This window comes from Benincasa hispida, chromosome 1, assembly GCF_027475165.1.
Source record: "Benincasa hispida cultivar pf3 chromosome 1, pf3_genome.v1.1, whole genome shotgun sequence".
In the NCBI taxonomy this organism is placed as follows: Eukaryota; Viridiplantae; Streptophyta; class Magnoliopsida; order Cucurbitales; family Cucurbitaceae; genus Benincasa; species Benincasa hispida.
In genome coordinates, this window is record NC_143478.1 from 37,733,302 (window position 1) to 37,746,995 (window position 13,694).

General features: G+C 32.5%; 1 protein-coding gene across 1 annotated transcript; it reads left to right on the forward strand.

Moving 5' to 3' along the window:
- The first annotated feature begins 9,288 nt into the window (after positions 1-9,288).
- On the forward strand, positions 9,289-9,949 carry LOC120071964 (small ribosomal subunit protein uS9). Its single transcript, XM_039024398.2, has one exon. The coding sequence runs from the start codon at positions 9,323-9,325 to the stop codon at positions 9,755-9,757; it is 435 nt and encodes a 144-aa protein (XP_038880326.1). The 5' UTR covers positions 9,289-9,322; the 3' UTR covers positions 9,758-9,949.
- The last annotated feature ends 3,745 nt before the right edge of the window (positions 9,950-13,694 follow it).

Consider the following 13,694-nt stretch of genomic DNA (forward strand, 5'->3'; position numbering starts at 1 on the left):
CATAAAGTTAAAGTATTCATGTTAGAGCCATGGATTCGTTTATTGGATTTTCATAGAAGGATGCAATATCAATAGTAATTTATTGAATAAAAAAACTCAACAACATTTTTATTGATAAATAGAATATGTTAACAACATTTACGAACTGCGAGTTTAGGCCATTCCCAAGAATCTCCCACTTGGACTAACACTCTAATGAGATAAACTATAAATATATAATGTTTACAATGTTGAGAAATAAAGAGAGAAAAAATACAATAAATTAGGACTTCTAAAATACCCTTTGACATTCTCCCAGTTATAAACATATTTTATAGCCTCGTGTTGAACAGAAGATGATAGTTGCTCGAACATATCCTATAATGACACCATAATTTCACGGGCTATGGGCATGGGTTCATGTTTCTTGTTGAGCACATCAGATATGCTCGCTAAGATATAGGCCCTAGCCTTTTCATTCGTCCTCACCCACCTATCATATGCATCCCGAACGCTTCGATTTGTCGTCGAACTGGGAATAGGAGGACATTCCTCCGTTAACACAAATATCAAAACATCAACTACAAATATCATGTTTAAATTTGACTGCCAGTTGGAATAACCCTCTTCATAAAATTTTTTAGAAGCTAGAAGTTGTATAATTGAGTTTGACATGATGGAAAATAAACAAATATCCCTATAGTGATTTATAATAAGTGCTAACGGAGATAGTTAAATATCCCTTCACTAAAGCAAGACATTCTTGACTAAATACGATTCTAGAATAATTCATATTTCGACAGTCATTTAGTTACCATTTTCCGGTCAAGAACTTACTAACACTTAGTAATTTTATAAGTGTGACCCACCATTTTAAGATCTTATAGAACGATATGAACATGGTCCCCAAATTAGAAGTCAATCCTTCACAGATCTAATACAATTAATATTTAGATCATATTTTAAACATTAATCGTTTCTCCAATTTCGTTTAATTTCGATAAAATTAAATATTTTAATTGTATTGATTACAATAAATAGAAACCTTAATTGAATTTGAACATTTCAAATTCTAAACCCTAATTTCAAATCTTATCAAGATTACTCAATTTACTAATCCAAATTACGAGCTAATAAAGGGACCTTATGGATCTACAGATCATGAACTCCAACGACTTGTAATTAATTGGTTAAACTCTTTAAACTGAATTAATCACTATTCGTTAACTACCAAGATAGTTCACTATAGCTCAATAGTTGTACTCTCCTCACTGTAGATATATTTTTGTCTATTTTAACCATAATCGATAAGTCAATCCTTCACAAGTCGTTCATATTTGCAGTTGGGTCAAAGATTACCGTTTTACCCTTGTAAATACATCTTGCTCCTTAAGCTCCCACTGATCCTCCATTGAATAATTGATTTATAGTCCAACTTATAAATCATAATCCTCTCTTCCATGAAAGGGCGAGACCTCGTTGTTCAAGATAAGACATCAACGCTTAAGAGAACAACCCATCTGCTAACCTTAAAAATCGGGTAGGAGTGAATTCCATATTGCGAAGCTATGTCCCCAACTATCTATCTAGTCTTATCCCCAAAATGGGAAGCTTATTGAGTAGTACTGTTGGACTACTCTCACTTATGCTGATCAAAGGATAATCCCGAATAAACAAGAGTTCATAGTTAGCTCAGGATTAAGATCGAATTACCCTAGGTCATTGAGTTTGAGATAGTTAGTTTTAACAGTAAACAATTGGTATAAAGAAAAGTGACTATTTCGAGGTCTGGTCTTATGCAAACTCATTGCACAGGATGCCCCCATTCACATGTCTCTACTGCTGGGATTGATACCCTAAAGTCTCGTATCTTGTAGTTTGTAAATAGTATGTACAAACGCTTGTATTGTTAATATATGATATTTACTTCACATCTTGTATTTTGCTCAGTTATTTGTTTTATTTGCTTTACCACAAACCAATAAACATAAAATCCCTGGTTATCTATATGTGACTCAAGCATGTATGTGGTGACATACAAGTGGATTATGTCTTGAGTGATAACCAAAATGGTCTGTAGTATATGGATACAGGAGGGAAACCTTATCCTGGTAACGCTACTGATGCGGCCCACTTTGTGGAATGGTGACAAGTGTTGTGACTTGTCACAGATAGTCTGATCCTGATCATTCGTGTTGGGTACATGCGAGCGGGAGCGTCCTATACAAAGAGTTTGTATAAGACTTGACCACGAAGTGTTAACGTCTTGTTATATAACACCATTCATGACAGAGACTTCACTTCACTAGGATGAATATAGGTAACATGACCTCAATCCTGAGTGAGTTGAGAACTTCTGCTATTGAGGGCGTTCCTTTGATTTGTATGGGTGTGAGTGGCCAGGTCACCGATTCAAACCTATCATTTTGGGGATTCGTCTGATTTGAGAGATGGGAGCTCAGCTACACAAGATGGAATTCACTTCTTCCCCAAGGCAGGGGTAAGTAGATAGATAGCTCCCTTAAGGGCTGATTCCGGGGCTTAAACGATGTGGCGCCACACACCTTCTCTTGGCCCGAGAGGTGTTCACACATAGTTGGACTATGTTGTATTGTTCATTAGAGGAATCAGTGGTACTTAAGGAGTGAGGTGTACCTACATGGGCAAAATGGTAATTTGGCCCAACTGTACTTACGAGTATTTGTGAAGGGTCATCGTACTCATGATTGGTTATATCCAAATGAACATAGAAATATATCTTTGGTAAGAAGAGTTCAGCTGTTGGTCTTTAGTGGAATGCCTGATAGTTAACGGATGGTGGATCTTGTGGCTAAAGAGTTTAGTCAGCTATTCACGGACCGTTAGAGCTTTGAGCCACAGGTCCATTAGGTCCACTGGATAGCTTGGACAAAGTCGAGAACCAATATTTAGGTTAATTTGAAATGTTCAAATTGACAATAGGAAGTTCGATTATATATGATATAATTGGACCGGTTAATTATATATGATATAATTGGTTAAATGTATGAGATACATTATTTTGGAGGAAATTAGATATAAATATGATTTATATCAAGTAGAGGAGAAAATACTATAGTAGAAATGTGATACCAAACTATAGGATAAAAATATAATATGATTATATTTATTAATTAATTAGTTGGTTAATTATATGATAATTAATCCAAAATTCATGTTCGGACGTGGGTTAGTGGGCAACGTCGGTTATTGTAATCGATGAGTTAAAATAAAAATAGTTTTCATTTTGGTCAAAAAAAAAAAAAAACCCGAAGAGAAATCGTGAGAGAGCACGCTGGTGTTTCCTAAACGATCGCTTAAAAAAATCGAAAACCTATAAGATAGTTGCCTCGCTCCTAAATGATCGTCCACCTCGCGCTTAGACGATAGCACACTGTCGCCTACATGATCGCATAGCTTCTCTAAACGATCGTATAGTGTGCCGATTTAGTTAAACGATCATATACCTTTTCTTAAACGATCGTTTAGTAAATTCTACACGATCGTGTAGCTTCTCCTAAACGATAAGCAGTCTGCTATGCGAAGCGTCTTTTTCCCTCCCACTTACTTATCGCCTACATGATTCGTTTTTCCTCCCTCCTCTACCAAATTCACCAAATACCACGCTTTGGGTTCTCACTCTGAGAATACCCGGGGCTCTTTATTAGTGGTGTCCTCCTTGTGGCGTTCGTGTTCATGCAGTTGTTCATGCTGCTGGACGTTGGTAGATCCCTTGGAGTTTTCCACTACTTTGAGTGCTGAAGTTTGAAGAATGTCTTCAACTGGTTTGGCACTCTTTCCCTTGTTATTTTTTTGTTCATAGCATGCAGATAATTAGTGTTTGTTTGCATAACTGTTTATATGAATGTATAATGTTGTATCTCGGTCACTGTGAGAACGGAGTGATCCGAATGCACTCATGAAACTCTTCAGTAAGAGATCCTTCATCTATATGAATTATTTTTGGATTACATCATTTGTATCAGTATACAAAATGGGTCGCATTCAATAGTTTCACCAGGATGAAATACCCAATCTCATTCATATACTTATAGACCATTTTGGCTACATACTAAAATTTAATCCATTTTTATATCATCACATAAAGTTAAAGTATTCATGTTATAGCCATGGATTCGTTTATTGGATTTTCATAGAAGGATGCAATATCAATAGTAATTTATTGAATAAAAAAACTCAATAACAGTTTTATTGATAAATAGAATATGTTAACAAATTTACGAACTGCGAGTTGAGGTCATTCCCAATACTATGATGCTTCCCTACTTGTTGATTTTATCTTTGTTCTGTATTTTGCTATTTCCTTGGATATTGTAGCTTTCCCTTTCTTGTACTTGTTGTATGACTTTATCAATGAATAAATGGATCTTCATTTCGTTGCTTGATTGGGTCGACCTTAACCTTCTTTTTGTTTGGATCACCTCCAGCTTCCATTTGACTTGGTTCAGCCTCAATTTCACTTTGACTTGGGTCGACCTCAACTTTCCCGTCCATAGGGTCAGCTTGAACCTCTCTTTTATTTGGATCGGCCTCCACTTCCTTATTCATAGGGTCAGCCTTAACCTCCATTTGACTTGGGGCTTCAGCCCCTTACTTTGCACAATTCCAAGTCAAAACTTCAAAAATTGATAGAATTTTGAGATGATATGATAGAATATTTGTTAGGCGTTGACTTGATTATAATATATTCCTATCATTGTTGAAACATAGATTTGTTCAAAACTATCCATAAAAACAGATAAATGTTTCCGATCTTTATGTTATCACAATAATCTTTAATCCACATTGTGCTCATATTAAATAATTTTGAGTAAAAATTCTCCAGTGTAAAAAGCTAGAAAATTCCATCATTCTGAAACCTTTTGCCTCTTTTGCTTTTCTTTTTTTTTAAGAGTGTGTTTCAGTAGGTACACTAAGGTATCTCAACTAGGTTGAACAATATAACAACCTCATCATATCCCTTTCCCAATCATTCATTAATATAACAATAAGAATAAAGGGGAAGATGAACTATTTCCTCCCTTTTTTTTTCCCTTAGAGTTTGATTCTGTAAGTACACTAGTGTATCTCAACTAGATTGACACACTAGCTCCCTCATCATATCTCACTCCTAATCATTCATTAATATAACTAAAAGAACAAAGAGAAGGTGAAATCTTTCCTTTTTTTTTTTTTTCATAGTGTGGATCAATAGGTGAACCAGTATATCCCAACTAGGTTGACATACATTTAGCACTCATCATTTCTCACTCATAATCACTCCCATTAAGTTCTTAGTACTAACTCCATCAACAAGAAGTTGCATCTTGCTCACATGTTCTCTGGAGTATCTTCATGTTAGCTAGATAACCTAGCGGGTCATGAGGAGTGCCCGATTTTATGCTTGGCAAGGGTCAGCCTCGACTTTAGCCGAAGCTGAATATCTTCTTTTGGCAACACTCTGAGCCTAAGATGATCTTTTAGGTCGAGACATGCATAAAACTTGCACCGTTAGGTACTTGGCAAGGGTCAACCTTGACCTTGGCCTCAGTCGAGCGTTTTTCTTTTACTATACCCCAATCATAAAATGATCTTTTGGGCCGAGATATGTGTAAAACTTGCCCAGGCATTTGGCAAAGGTCGACATCGGCCTTGACCGAGGTCGAGCATGATGGCTTGAGCCAGGCTTAAGCCAACCCCCTTGCCCATATTTGTTCTTAGTGTCACTTTTAGCTCGAGATTTGGCTATTTTGTAGTTGTGAGTTAACAATGTAGACCCCACTTGATATATTCTTTCTTATGCCGCTTCGTGATCCCGTCAATTAGCTCGGCCTTGACCTCAACAAGTCGACCTCGACATCGATTTGACCTTAACCTTGGACACTTGGGGTTCACGCAACCTTCTAGACGTTAAGATTGGGGTGATCTCTAGCCTTTGTGTGCTTAAGGTCGGCCTCAGTCTCGATTATCTTCTATAGTGTGCATGGTGTACTTGGATATGTTTGGACGGTGAAAATATTGTTCCTTGATGCGCTAGAGACTAAACTTTTATATTAACTATAGAAAAATACCTTTTTAACTTTGTTTGTTAGGGAAAAAAAACGGAATTTGTAGAAGTTCAAGCCAAAATTGGGCCATGTCAAAATTAATTTAGCTTAACTGGCAACCATATGTGTTGAGCACCAAAAACCCATGTTCAAATCCTCCACCCCATTTGTACTAAAAAAAAAAATAAAATCAGGCCACGAAAATAGAGCAAGAATGTGTTTTTTTTTTTTTTAAATTTTTAGAAGCAATGGTGCAGTGACCTTTCTATAATGAAGTCTTTCATCATCATTATTTCAAATCTCCATTTTTTGGTTTAAAATTCTATATAATTTATAATCCAAGGTTACAAAAGCCAAAAAGGAAATGGTTAGGATGGTCGTGACTTGAGTTAGGTTGAAACATTTTTTAGATCCAAGTCAATTGTTTGAATTATAAAGGAAAATTGGAGGAAATAGCAAAATCGAGGAGTGCCTTTTGATTTATGTAAAAAAAACGAAAATAATAAGATTTTTGGCAAAAGCGTGCCATGCAAATGATATATATTTTTTAATCCCAAATTGCCCCTAGTATGGTCGATTAACCGTTTTCTCGAGTACTATATAATATACCGTATATAAATTCTTAATAGAAGTACAATGTAAATGGAATCGTTTGTTATAAGACCGTGTATCAATTCTCAATAAAAATAACGTGTAAATGGAATGGATTCAAGAGATAAAGGTGTCAGATTTCTCTCATTTTGAAATTTGTCTTGATAGTTTCATATCTATTTTGATTTGATTTAACAACTTCTTGAAAATATTCAAAATTAATCAATCTATAATTTGTTTTTCATCATTTTGATTTTAATTTATAATATATCTTTACATTATTTTATTTGTTTTTTTTTATTATTTTAAATTTGGATTAATTTTTTTTATCCTGATTAGGATTTTACTTAATATTTTATACATATTATCATCTAACTAATTGTATATTTCATTTAAATTTTATCATTTTTTTGTATTGTTTAATCACCTTTTATTCCTTATCATCTTATTATATTATTATACTATCAATTTGTCTTTTGACAAACAAATAAATATTCGCTTTTGCAATCTTATTGTTTTTGTTATGCCTTTATAATGAGTTAAGCTTCTATTGTAGGTTTTGTGGTTGATGGAGTTATAAATATAATTGTTGAAGCTTAAATGAAAATGAAATTATGAAATAAACGATCTCCCTTCCTAATTTTTCTCCCATGAATTATATTTGAATTTATATTCTATCATCAAATTAGATTTTATCTACTTAAATAAAAATAAAATTATGAAATAAACGATCTCCCTTCCTAATTTGTCTCTCACGAATTATATTTGAATTTATATTCTATCATCAAATTAGATTTTATCTAACTACTTATCGAATTAATCACACTAAACATGAACTTCTTTATTTTTCTCTCCAATTTATATTTGAATTTATCTTTTATTATCAAATTTGATTTTATCTAACTAACTTTTGATTTGTTTAAATGTTCGTTACAAATTCAATTATATCTATTTTCATTATTTTATACATATTGTTATCAAATTAATTTGATTTTTTTTTTTCATATTTTTGATATTTTCAATTTTTCATAGAAACACGTAAAAATGGCTTATAAATAGGAACTAAACTTAAATGTTTGAAACATGTATATATATATATATATATATAATGTTCAATTTATTATTATTATTATAAGATAACAAAAAAAACCATAAATCTTTTCTTTTTCATCTTTTTCACTTAACTGCCCCTGAGATCTCTTTTTCTCCGTCTCAATCTCATGTCTGTGATCGTTGGTTTAAGAACCTTTTCTTAACTTCCATCGTCTTGGCTAGCTTTTGACAACCACGCTTGCCAGATTGCTGATCTTTTTTGCTTGCACATATGTTTCTACTTTTGTTTCTAATTTGAACATCATTTTCAACAATGACATTCTAGGATTAATAGTGTTTAAAGTTGGCTATCAAGATCCTAAAAGCAAAATGATCACATGAAATGAAGACGATGAAACTCCGATTTGGTGTCAAACACAATCATATTTCCAATAGTTGCATCGTCCTAAAGTTGCAATTCCTTCAGATACTCATTTCCCAACAACTTCACTGGTACAATCAACTTTTCCCTTTTTCACCTTAGAGGAAATCCATCGTTGTAGACATTCATAAGTTTCTAATGACCCCACTGTATGGTCATCATCTTCCCTTGCATACGTACATTCTAAAAGACAGGCTGAAGCATTAAGGATCATATCAGATGATTTTTATTTTTGCTTCTGGAATGTTTAGATACTATGTATTTGTGGTTCTAGAATGTTTAGGTAGAATATATTTGTGGTATTTGTGCTGTTTTTGAAACAACGTATCTTTGCATTCTCGTTTGTACTTAATTTTGTTGTTTTGGTAGTTTTGTCATTTACTAATTAGTTTTTTCTATTATATAAATTTGTTTTGTTATTTTTATAATTTTGAAACTTTTTTGCCATTTTTCCAAAAGAAACTTTAAAATATGTTATTTCTCTTGTCAGCCCAATTATAAATGTCTTCAACCCAAACAATCATGAAACATTTAGGTTGGGTTGGTTCGGATTACTCGTGTCATTATTAAAATTTTTGTTTTAAAAAAAGTAACACATTAATATACAAAGAATTTGCTTATTTATTTTTACATATTGACTTAAGATTAGCAAATAAATTTCAATTTATATTATGAAAAAAATTATTTTCTTAATGTTAAAAATTTGTTGTTAATAATTCTTGGATAATAAATAATCTAAAAAATCATATTAAATTAAAATAAATATTTGTATATATAATTGTACTAAAAGTAAAAAAATATATTTTTTAAAATTAATAATAAATTCGAATTGGTTCAGATTAATTTGAGTTATTTTATATAAACCCACTAACTAATTCAACTGATAAAATTTTCATTTATTTTAACTTAATTTAGCTCAAATGAGTGGATAACCATGGATTGGGTTGGTCGAATTTTTTTATTATTATTTTTAAGCATCTAGAAATAGAAGATAAAAGTTTAGAATTTTTAAGGGGTCTTTTAAACATAAGAAATATTTAAAACTTTTTGCGTAAATATTTTTAAAATTTTTCTATTTATAAGAATTTCATTTTTATTAATTTAAAATTTAAACCACAAATTGAGAGCATTTTCGACAATCACAAAACCCCTCCACATATCATATAAATACCTTTCTTATTTGCAACTTTCATTTCGATCACGAACCCTAACAATGGCGGCTCCAATCGAGTCTGTGCAATGCTTCGGCCGGAAGAAGACGGCAGTAGCTGTGACATACTGCAAGCGCGGGCGAGGCTTGATCAAGATCAATGGCTGCCCAATCGAGCTAGTCGAACCTGAGATCTTGCGCTTCAAGGCCTACGAACCCATCCTCCTCCTCGGCCGCCATCGCTTCTCCGGCGTCGACATGCGAATCAGAGTCAAAGGTGGAGGCCACACGTCACAGATCTATGCCATCCGTCAGAGTATCGCTAAGGCTCTCGTCGCCTTTTACCAGAAGTACGTTGACGAACAGAGCAAGAAGGAGATCAAGGACATTCTCGTCCGCTACGATCGGACTTTGCTCGTCGCTGATCCCAGACGCTGTGAGCCGAAGAAGTTTGGTGGTCGTGGAGCTCGTGCTAGATTCCAGAAATCATATCGTTGATCCAAGAGTTTTAGGGCGTCTATGGCGGAGACTCGCTCGTTGGTAATAGTTATTTTTGGGTTTTCTGTTCTAATTACCTTCGGAGACTTGAAATTTTTTATCCGTTTATGATTATTGTAGTATAAGAATTTTTGACTCGAAGTTTGAATTTCTGATTACTGAGATAATTACAATCGAAATGCTTTTCTGAAACATCATATTTTTCTTCCAAGTGTTGATTGTTCGTATTGGAAGCTGAATTTCCTTTATGTGACATTTAGAACTACTTTATAGATTGAAGATTGTTCTAACAAATCAGCAATGGGGTCTATTACGCATACTTTGTGTTCACCCCATATAGAATTTCTGAGCAGGTTATCCAATTTAGAACTGTTGTAGACTAAGCATACTGATTTTACCAAATGATCATACTTTTGTTGATATAGATAGATAGGAATAGGATCACAATCCATTCTTTTGAACTTTCTTATACCATGTAGTTCCATATCTATGCAATTTTAGAGGTCTCTCATTGTCTCCTTAGAATTCAAGGATGTACAACCTATAGAACAAATCCTGATCAAGTATGATTGTTAGAGGCCTCTCTCATTGTCAAATGGCTCATTCCTGTGTTGGGTTGTAGCCTAACCTAAGAACTTCACATTGAAAGAGACTCATTTACTGATTAAGGTTCTGTTTGACTGAGATCAATAAGGTTTTAGAAAAGAATGTAGAAATCAAGAAAATCTGGCTTGACAGAAACTTCTGGTAAAAGGCGACGAAATTAATCAATAAGAAACGAATGTAGAAATCTTTCATGAGAACTACAAATTGCTTGACAGAAACTTCCACATCTAAAGTTAGCGGAAGAAATCAACAATTTCTTCTATGTCGATTTGGAACAGAACAACTAAGACTGGATTCTTCATTCTTTCCTTCTTGCCTATTGATTTTGGTATATGGAGGGATTGGATAATTAAGAAAATCTGGCTTGGATTACCTTCTATTTGATGTTATAACAAGGTTCGAGCTAGAAAATTTTGATAGGAATTGAAGGTATTTTTATTGTACTCAACTCAGTTTATTCTCTTAGGACAGATTACAATCCTTTGTTTCTCAGGACTTCACTTTTTAAAATTTAGGATAATATAATTTACGATATATTATCCAAGGAACTTTAAACCCATCTGAGTTTTTTTATTACCCTCCATACTTGGGATTTTTATTCAATAGGGTCTAATTGATATCAATCTAATACATTTACCATTGATATTTTATATTTTCTTAATTATTTAATATAAAATTTTATTATTAGTCATTAATATTCTATTTAATTTATATTTATTTAATTAATTTGATTAATTGAATAAAATAATTTAAATAATTTTTAATTAAAAATATTCATTTAGTGATACTTTAAGTAATTAAATAATTAATCAATATAACAAGATATTAAATAATTAAATTTAATTATGACTACACTACATTACTTGTTTTCTTATATTTCACTTCCAAACATTGATTATCCAGTAAATCTAAACACAAACATTAATTATTTTAGACATTTTAACCCATACATTTAATTTTGGGTTGACAAGAAAAATAGTAAAATTTAAAATTTCATTTTTCCAAATGACAAAAAGATTTCAAAATTGTAAAATAGAAAACGAATTTATATAATAGAAAATATTAATTAGAAATGACAAAAGTATCCTAAAAAACCAAATTAAGTACAAATGAAAATGTAAAGATAAACTACTTACAAAATAACTCAAATATCATAAATACATTTTAGGTGTCGGACTTCCTCCAAGGTGAGAAAGATCACTCAATATGGTCTTTTCATTAGAAATTTGTGGATGTCCATTGTTATGGACTTCCTCCAAGGTGAGAAAGATCACTCAATATGGTCTTTTCATTAGAAATTTGTGGATGTCCATTGTGATGGACTTCCTCCAAATTGAGAGAGGAGAGTTCATTGTAATTACAAGCTCAAGAGGATATGACTATTGGAAATGAGATACCCAAGATGATGTGACTATTGGAAATGAGATACCTTCTTCATTCTATGTGACTAGTTTGCCAACAAGATCTTGAAAACTAAGTGAATGAATGAGATTGAGAAGGGGAAAGAGATTTTGGAGTGGCTAAATGAAAGAAGATGAAGTAGATGAGATTTAGGGTTTTTGGTTATTTTATTTTATTTAGATAGTTGAATAATAATATAATAATAAAAAGATCAAATTAATTTGATGATAATATGTATAAAATAATGAAAAAAGATTTAGATACAATTGTATCTATAACAAACATTTAACAAATACAAAATTATTTAAATTATATAAAAAATTGATAATAAAAGATAAATTCAAATATTGGAGAGAAAAGTAGGGATGTTTTTGTTTATTTTGATTAATTCGAAAAGTAATTAGATAACATCTAATAATAAATCGAAAGTTTCTTAAATAAAAAGAAATTTGATAATAAAAGATAAATTCACATGTAAATTAGGGAGAAAAATCAGGAAGTTTTTGTTTATTGTGATGAATTCAGAAAGTAGTTAGATAATGAAAGGTAAACAAAATCTAATTACAAGGACCAGAATAAACAATATAAATGAATCTTTTGAAAGTATAGGGACTAGAATAAATAAAAACCAAAAGTATACTGATATGAACTCGATTTAGTAAACAACCTTGAAAGGTAAACTAATATCCAATGCAACCCATTCTCTTTACAATGCAATCTAATTATGATTGCACCCAAAATTTCGAACGAATTGATAAACGCAAGCTAAACTCACTTTGACTTTCTATCCTCCACCGTGTTCCTTGGTGTAGCAACTCCCTTGCACCATAATGGACTTAAAGGTATTTAATATGTAGTCCGCTTCAAGAAAAGATCCGCCAATTTTGAAGAAATTATACGGATGCCCCATTTTTTGGGCCCAAAATATCAAATGACCAATTTTTAAAAAATAATGCCAACTGACCCTCTGTTAACAGCATTACCATATCAAATTACATAAATTACCCTCATCTCTTTGTCTTCTTACCCTTTTACTGAGGAAAATTTGTACGAATGACCTATTTTTTGGGCCCAAAATGTCAAATGACCCATTTTTTAAAAAATAATGTCAATTAATCCCCTACTGACATCATCGCCATACCAAATTACATAAATTGCCCTCACAAGTGCCTCACGTTATAAGTCTTGCTTTCGTCTGGTCAAACACTCTTGCTCTTGCTTTAAATTCCCTGGTTTGATGTGATTGCTCGTTAGTGTACGAATGATTAGATAATTTTAACGACTGAAGCCTCAAATCAATAATACCTAAACACAATACAATGATGATTTCTTTAAACTCTAAACTCCATTTCAGCAATGATTACTTCCCTGTTTTGTTGAACGAAGTTTTTTCAAACGGGGATTTCCAAGACGAGACTTTTTCAGAACATGACAGGTTTTTCAGAAGGGTGTTTCATTATTTTGAGTATGTTTCATTATTTTTGCTGTGTTATTTCTGAAAATGTAGGAATTGAGTTAAAAATTTTGTATTGGGAGAGAGAGTGAGAGATAGAACGAGAGTAAGAGAGAGCAAGAGTAAGAGAGAGCGAGATTAAGAGAGAGCGAGATTAAGAGAGAGAGCGGGAGTACATTTCAATTGCTTGTACAACTTAATGACAAATGTTCTTTATAGGATGACAGAAAAGTGTTTACTTATTCGATATGGAAGTGATTGGGATGAGAATGAAAGTTCGTATATTGGGGGAGAGTTGACAAGAATCATTGTGCCTGTTACATTGAAGTATGAAGAACTTAAATCTCACATTTATAGCTTACAAATGTCAGTTCTTCAGAGTTCGATCTTATAATAAGGGTTAAATATAAACTTTAATATGAAGCCTCTCTACAATACATAAGGAATGATGATGATGTTCGTTTCCTTCTTTTCCGA

Bases quoted from the DNA above. Each gene is read 5' to 3' on its own strand.
- LOC120071964 (XM_039024398.2), top strand. From the start codon at position 9,323: ATGGCGGCTCCAATCGAGTCTGTGCAATGCTTCGGCCGGAAGAAGACG.